The 8,407-nt window shown below is 32.7% G+C and overlaps 2 protein-coding genes across 2 annotated transcripts; one reads left to right on the top strand and one right to left on the bottom strand.

Moving 5' to 3' along the window:
• The first annotated feature begins 295 nt into the window (after positions 1–295).
• LOC114176033 (subtilisin inhibitor 1) lies at positions 296–899 on the top strand. Its single transcript, XM_028060965.2, has 2 exons — positions 296–452; positions 553–899. Exons 1-2 carry the CDS (start codon positions 386–388, stop codon positions 780–782), a joined length of 297 nt encoding a protein of 98 aa, XP_027916766.1. The 5' UTR covers positions 296–385; the 3' UTR covers positions 783–899.
• An 85-nt stretch (positions 900–984) lies between these two features.
• LOC114175951 (uncharacterized) lies at positions 985–4,237 on the bottom strand. The gene is made up of 2 exons (XM_028060849.2): positions 1,646–4,237; positions 985–1,334 (listed from the first exon to the last, which is right to left on the bottom strand). The coding sequence occupies exon 1, from the start codon at positions 4,009–4,011 to the stop codon at positions 1,660–1,662; it is 2,352 nt and encodes a 783-aa protein (XP_027916650.2). The 5' UTR covers positions 4,012–4,237; the 3' UTR covers positions 985–1,334; positions 1,646–1,659.
• Between the last annotated feature and the right edge of the window lie 4,170 nt (positions 4,238–8,407).

Genomic DNA, 8,407 nt, shown 5'->3' with positions numbered 1-8,407 from the left:
ATTGATGTAAAACTAGAATATAAGTATTCATATACATAGAAAGAGGTCAAATTTTGATTTATAAAATGAAGCAAGACTTAAAATAAAATAAAAAAAATAAAAAAAAAGGAGTGAAGTATATAATTGTTTAGTCTTATTCTATTAAACATTGGCATGTAGCATTATCATGCGTTAAAATAGTGTTAGGTGGCTTACGTGACACTACAAAATTGAGGCATATGGCATTGGAAAAATCAGCTTAATCATCTGAACATGCGAAAGTCCAAAAGAGGTGGCAAGCTACAAACCAAACTCCACCGATTAAGAGTTTCCATGGCTCTTACTTAACAAAACTTTCATCATCAAAACATCCTTTTTTTTTAGTACTACACATTGTTTGGTGTTCATGGCTGAGGAAAAGCAAGAACAAGGGACTAACCCTTCTCAGGAACAACCCAATGTGCCCTTGCCAAGTGAGTACTATTCTTCCTCTTTTCAAATATGTTCAAGTCACATTTGGATAAAACTTTCATGAATGTGTGTGAATAGTATCAAAGTATGTTTGGTGTGCAGGGAATTACAAACAGGCTTTGGAAACTAACAACCCTACAAAGACAAGTTGGCCTGAACTGGTTGGTGTCACTGCTGAAGAAGCAGAAACAAAGATCAAACAAGAGATGAGTGATGCTCAAATTCAAGTGGTGCCTCATGACTCTTTTGTCACTGCAGATTATAATCCTAAGAGAGTTCGATTGTATGTGGATGAATCTAACAAAGTCACAAGGACTCCAACAATTGGCTAATACATCTGATATCTGCTAATTGTGTATCATCATCATTTCATGGAGATCTTATTTGCTTTTGAATCTGAAGTTTTTTTTTGGTTTAGTATGAATAATATGTTTTCTTTCATGACACAATATTTTGTATCCATATATGATGAAAGTGAAAACAGAAAATCACATGATAATTAGTTGTCCTGCATTGTACAAACTAGCAAATAAGTTATCAGAATCCAGAGGCATGGATAATCTTCATCAACACAATATATTAGTGCATCAAATACAAACATATGTAACAAAGTAAACAACACATGATTAAAGTTCACTGAACATTCTGGTAAAGCAAATCCATAAAGCTAAACAGCAACCACAAGTTCCCCTTCTGGAGCTTCACTCTTCATTTTACTGTTGCAAGTCCTTGATGTTTGAAGCTGAGTTTATCCACGTTTCAGAAAGTTGGATATGCCAGCCAAATTTACTTGGTGCAATGGCACATTTCTCTTCAGATGTTTGGTTATGCTTCCCGTGCAAGAAGATAACACTTTCTCTTGGTTCACCTTTCGTGACAGAAGACTAACCAAAACAGAAAAAGGAGACAGAAACATTGTGTTCAGGGACTGATCTTGTATTCACACTTGAAAACAAAAACAACTTCATGCATAAAGAAACTCAAATTCATTAATCATATATACGGAAAGTTCTGCTTTAATTTAAACTCTTTAAGATATGAAAACGGGTGTGTGCTCCTAGTGATATAAAGAATCTTAATGTGCATAAGTTCCCATGTCAAGGATCATTTTAAAATGCTGAAAGACTGAAATAATTGCTGATGTTAATGAGGAGCTTAGAAAGAATGAAAAAAGGGTTATGTTTTCAATTTTTACCTCAGCGACATCCATCAGCTACAAGCTTGAATTCTTCCTGCATGACCAAATGCTGAATTGTTTCTCACACGGTTTTCACATTTGGGTGCTGGCATCACCGTTTCAAAGGCTTCAACTAGCAGTGCCACCTTCTTCTTCCTAGCTGGTGCAAGTTTTGTCACAGCTTGTCTGAGTGCACAATCAAGCATCCATTCCTCTGAATTCTTTCTCTCATCCATCATTTGATGTCTCAGGTCAACCTTTTCATTTTCTGGTTCAGGAACCAAAGGCAGGAAATTTGGCTCTTTGGGGTTGAACTTTCTCATTTCATCATCATCTTCAACACCCCTCTTTCTCCCAATTGAACCTTTCCAATTCTTGCTTGTGTTTTCCTCTTCACCACCTATGCAACTTGTTCTTTGGAACCTTCTACCTTTACCTTGGCCTTTTTCCAACAAATCCTGATCTTGATCCGCCATGTTACTTTCCTCAGACACATTCACCAACTCAATTACCCTCTCCATTTTACTGCTCTGATCATTGTTCCCTAGGCTGCTTAAGCATCCATCTTCCCCTGTCTCGTCAATTGTGCTAGTGCCACTCATCTTCTGATTCTGAGTGCTGTCAAATGTCTGTTCATCAAGTGTCTTTGAGTTGCAACTGGCCTCATCATCCACATGTTTCTCATCTTCTCCACCATTATCTCCTGCAATCATCATATACTCAAATATTTCCTCTGGAAATGAAGATTGGTCAATTTCTTTGGCTTCAATGCTTCCATTCGTGTCTTCAAGGACGGAACTAATGCCAATAGATTCTTCAAAATGGGTGCTTTCTTCTGAATTGGCCTCTTTGTGTGTTTCATCAACCAAAAAGTCCTCATAGTAGCTACCAAGGATGTCATCTAACCATGTGACTGACACATCATGAGAACTCTTTGATGAGGACTCAACTTTTGAGTCGTTGTCCTCTTCTGTGTAAACTGAAGAATCAGAATCCTCTTCGTGATCGAATCCGCAAAATCTCTCCTCCTTCCACTCCATTGCGTAGGTTCTGGAATCAGAATCATCCATGTCAACATCCCCCATGTCTTGTTCCCCATCGCTGCAGTAGCTTCCCATGCTCATTTCTTCATGACACCAGACAGTAGGTTGGTGATCTTCAATTGCATATTGTGAACTTTGTTCTTGGAGAAATTTGCCGTTGGTATCTACTCCGATTGCAACGTCATCAAAGGGCTTTTTCAAATCCTCTTCAAGATCAAGTTCACGTACATAGGGAGAAGGAATACCAATGGTTCTTGCTGCTACGCCATTATCTTCAATCGGTGACTTGTTATCTGCTTGATCCTCAATCTCTTTGAGAAAATCTCTTCTCCCCATTTCTTCTTCTCCGGTTGGTTTTGCATCCTTTTCGTTGGCATAGATTTCAATGAAGATATCAATGCCGATTTCATCACAAGCAGGTTTTTCATCAAAAACATTCTGCTCAACATCAGATTCCTTCTTATCTGTCTCAAGGGGAACCTTCAGTCTCCGGGGGCTGAGAGCTTCAAGCTTGGCGCGCTTCTGCGTCTTCAGAAGGCGCCTCCTTGCTGACACGAAGCTCTTCAATGGCGGCAAATCAACATGATGATGACCATTAAGGGAACAATATGTGTAAGGGCAAACCTTCATGGCTGAAGTTCCCTCTGACTCGGTTGCCCCAGGGCTAAGCATGAGGTACGAAGGGAACTTTGAGTCCTTCAAAGTTGAAGAACAAGTGGCTCTCTGTGGTGCAGTCATATCTGCACACATAACAGCCCTGGAGGATTTTCTAGAACAGGCTCTAGAAGCCTTGAAACTAGTGGTTTTTGTCAATGTTCTCACCAAACTCAAACTAGACGATCTTGCCAAGGCTTTGGCAGGTTTTTTAGCACAGGCAGCTTTGGAATCAGTGGAAAATTTTCTTGGAAGATTCTTAAAATCAGAACCAGATTGAGCGTTCCTGTGGCTTACCGGGAAAAGTTCCTTTTTTGCATGTGAACTGCTTGTTGGTTTCATGTAATTGGGTGAAACATCTGTTGTTCTGAACAAAGGTTGCTGCTTCTGAGGTGATGCTGATGCTGATGCTGATGCTGCAGTGGTTGGAGTTTGAAGAGGAGGTGGCTTTCCTGGTTGAGACAAGCTTCTCCTTGAAGGTGTTGATGATGATGATGATGATTGAAGAGCCTCAAGATCAGAAAGGTTTATTGACCTTGATTTTCTCATTTTCTTCTTCATATCAGCCCCTCTAGTTTTGGCATCTTGGTGCTGAGATGAAGATAGCTTCATATTTGCCAACCTCTTGTCTGATTTAACATGTTCAGCTTGGATTCCAAGCTTGCCAGGAACCTTTCTTTGAACCATATTATTCTAAGGATAAAGCAGAGGTTGAATAAGTGGGAAGAATAAAGGATGAGGTTTTTGTTTTCCTAGTGAGGAAGAAGTTCACAGAGGAAAGAAAAGAAGAGGAAAGAATGAAAGCTTGAAACCCAAACAACCAGAGAGATATTCTCTCCCCTTGGTTTGGTTTGGCATGCTTGAGTTTGATGTGGTTTTTCTCTTTTTGTTTATTCTCAACTGTGGTTTGGCAGGTGATGTTATTTGAATATGGTTTTGATAAGTATTTGATGTTGACCAGCACTAAGAGGTGGTTTTTGGGGCCCTTTTATGCTTAGCATTTTCTTACATGAATAACTAGTATTTTAAAATATGGGAACTTTTCATTGGCTATTTTCAATACCTGAGCCTAAAATTGTTGATGCTGATTTGATTTCTTAACTCATCATCTTTCACATGAAATGACCAAATCACCCTTCTTGGTTTTGGATAAGGGAACCCTGTGGCCTAGTTTAGGTATAGAGATGAGGACAAGGTGCTTTCATTAATGCAGTTGCTTTAGTTTAAGACACTTTTGAGTAATGTGAATTTGGCTTCATTGAGGAAATTGGTTTGATTCAGGAAACAAGGATCATGGGTTATGTTTTTCCATCAATGGTTTAACATAACATACCTGTGATGCTGCTTCACAAACAGAATTGCAAATGGTACTTGATTCATCAAAAAGAATTGATGGAAGGAAAATTCTCTGTAAAGGATATTCCTTCATGCAGCAGTTTCTGGTTGGTGCAGCTGAGAGAAAAGTAGGTGGCAGTTAGTAGATCTGTTAGCTTAATAAAATCAACTATGTGTTGTCAAAAGCTTCATAGTTCATAAATTGCATGTGTGTGTTTCAACGTTTGTTTTCCTTAACAACCAAGTTTTTCTTCAAATTTTAATGAATAGTTTGTCACTTCTTTTTTTTTTTTTTTTTTTTGAGTATTTTTAAGGATTAAATATGTTTTTGTCCCTCAAGTTTTAGTGTATTTTGAAATTGGTTTATCTTCGAAACTTTATACTAATTTTGTCCTTCATATTTAAAAATGCATGTATTTAGTTCTTCTTACCAAATTTTGTTAAGTTTATTTGACATTTTAAACTCATTTTATGATAATATTTGAGTTAACATTAAAGTAAAAATGTGTTAAACAGTATAAACAATTTAAATATTATCATAAAATGCGTTTGAAATATCAGATAAACTTAACAAAATTTGGTTAAAATGACTAAATTTATGTATTTTTAAATATAAAGGACAAAATTGGTCAAAAATTTAAAAAAAGAACTAATTTCAAATTTTAGTGAAGACCAAAAGCATATTTATCTATATTTCTAATGTCATCAACATAAAACTAAGACACTATATGTAAAGCAAAAGGGTAAAAAGAAATACAATATGTAAACTTTTATTTTGAGATGACTGTAATTTTAATTAATTACTATTAAAATTATTTGTTACTATTATTGTTATTATTGATTTTTTTTTCATGAAAAATATTAATAATGATAGTCCTTAAAATGATTTAAATTCATATAAAAAAGTGACATCAACCTTGTATGTTAATTATTTTCAAACTTGAATTATTATTAGTATTTATCATAGACGTTGCAAAATACCTTTTAAGTCACCGACAATATATGCTTAAGTTGTTGTAGAACAGAGTTTTCAAACACTTTTGAATATCCACATCTATATTTATACGTATGTTGTACCGAGGTATTTCTTTTACATTATTTTTAAGTAATAAATAAAATACAATATATGTTAAGATACTTTCTCTATCTCTCTTTTCTTTTTCTCTCGAGACGAGTACGATCCTTTTATATTGTGTTAAAAATTCATTCTTTTTGTATTTTTTAACGAAAGAAAAAATAGCTTCTTCAACCTTTTCAAAATAATTTTAAAAATTAATACAGATTACAGATCAATTTCAAATTGGTAAGGATTCTACGGTGATTTTTACACATTAACATGAAATTAATTACACTTTTAAATAAACAACTTGAAGTGTTTTTATTCAACATATTTTGACCAAATAAGATCTTAATAGCTAAGACCCTTTTCTTAATCACCGAAAGAAAAAGGTTTAGAAAAATTACTTATTCTATAAAGTTTCATTTTGGAATTTATTTAAAAAAAAGTTTGCATGAATATCAAAAGTTGATTTCATACATAAATAAATTGTTTCAAACGCTCCTAATTTGGTAACCCGATAACGGTTAAGGACGGAATAAGTTTCACAAAATGTCGAGGATCCAAAATTTCAAAGACTTTGAATATGTATTATTCAGTTTTAATCACACTTTTAACCTTTGAATTAGTATTATTCTTTCGTATCTTGTTATGTGTCGTTAAGTTTATCTTGGAAAAATTAAGAAATACAATAAAGAAAAAGTGTTAATAAAATAATTATTAAATTTTATTTATTTTTATTCATTTCTATATATGTAAAGTAATTACAAATTACAAATTAGTTAAAAAATAAAGTTATATTTCTTATTAATATTTAATTTATTTAGAAAATAAGAAATTTTAGAAAAGAAAAGTAAAAAATAAGTTTTTCTGTAAGTTTAAATTAATTTCCGTAAACACATATTAATGACCTTCTTTTATTTAAAATTGACTTCTCTAATATGTTTAGGAATGTAAAAGAAATCTGCTATTCGGAGGTATTCGCGGATAAAACCCATAACGGATAAGAAATGGATATTGTAAATGGATATTCGCGGGTAACAGGTATGAATATTGTTTATACCTGCATGTTAAGAGGACATGTATCATTGTATACGTACTTGTAGATAACTATATTTTAATTTAAATTACAAAAATAAAAATACATGATTAAAATATTAACATATCAATTTTCAATAGGTTATTTTTTATCAATTGATTTTAAAAAATCTTTATTTCTTCTAAACTATCATTCAATACTGTTTAAATGAGTTATTTGCACTTTGTTTGAAAACTATGAATGTTATGCATTGTATTTTTAGTTGAATTTATAATTAAAATATGTTGTTAAATATTAAATTTTTTCTTTATAATACCTGCGAGTACACGTAAATATTCATGGATATTAATAAAATATGCGAGGTATCTGCACATATATAAATACGGGTATGAGACATATATTTATTTAACGGGTAGGATAGATACGAAAAACCTACTACTATACCTTATTCGCCCATCCATCCCTAATTATGTTTAAGGTTGAACGTTTAATCACAATTCTCTCCATCTCGTGAGCATTAATTAAATACATTTAATCACTAATTTAAATTCTTAAACATAAGAATCAAACAAATTAAATAGATTTAACTTCGTCATAAGTTAACATCACTTATACACACCAATTCAAACCAAAGCTAGTTATATACAATTAAAAATAAAATTAGATAAAGAAAATTTTACAGATTAATTTAAATTTGAGTTTGATTTTGATTTTTTTTTTTCATGTTTTTCTGTTAAAAAATTCTCATAAAAAAGAAGAAGAAAAACTTGTCTGAAACATGTGCTATGTTTAAGAAGTTACTCTAACTTTTTTTTCCTTGAAAGGGGTATTACTGTAAATTAACCCACTAAATAAGCTTTTTGTACTGAACAATTTTAAAGTAAAAATATGTTTCGGTTTTTTCTTTGTGGATAGTAAGGTTTGGGAGGCAGAAAGAAAAAGCACTGTGGAAAAGACAAAGCCGTGTGGTCGGCAAACTTGGGCTGCTATTGGGCCCTACATGGGCGTGGAGCCCACATTTGCATACGCTCCTCTCATCCAAAGATTCAAACAAATAATAATAAAAAAATTAAAAGAAATAATAATAAAGCTAATAGAAAATAGAAAGTGATAAAGTAAAGAAAAAAAAAAAGAGTGCCCTAATTAGATATGCCACACGCCACCGCCCCATGCTACCTTAATGCCTCCTAATCCTATTCATTTTAATAATCTTCAGAAAGAATTAGGTCATCAATTCTAGCCCCTTCTTCTTGTTTCGGAACATTTCAAATTGGTTTTGAATGATCAACTTGTTTGAAAAGCTTTCAAATTTGTTGATAATTATAATTTTTGAGCAAAATTCATTAGAATTTGTAAGCTAAAATGAATTTCAATAAATAAGTAAAATTACATTATAATGTGTTAAACATCGTATTGATAGTATTTCTCTTTCAGCCAATTGTCAAATCATATTATTACAAAAATTTGATATATACATAATACATGTCAAATCTGTAATTGACACTTAGAAAGGAAAAGGAAAAGAAAAGACAATAATACATGTATAAAATATATTTTTTCAGCCCATAAAAAATTATATATAATATATATACTTTTTTTATACGTAGACAAAAATGTATAATAGTCGAAAGTGAAAACAAAATATCGAGAAA

The sequence above is a fragment of the Vigna unguiculata genome, chromosome 1 (genome assembly GCF_037176805.1).
Source record: "Vigna unguiculata cultivar grain cowpea cultivar isolate G323 ecotype 2 chromosome 1, ASM3717680v1, whole genome shotgun sequence".
NCBI classification, from domain to species: domain Eukaryota; kingdom Viridiplantae; phylum Streptophyta; class Magnoliopsida; order Fabales; family Fabaceae; genus Vigna; species Vigna unguiculata.
Note: the sequence above shows the minus strand (reverse complement) of the source record. Positions and strands in the feature narration are given on the sequence as shown.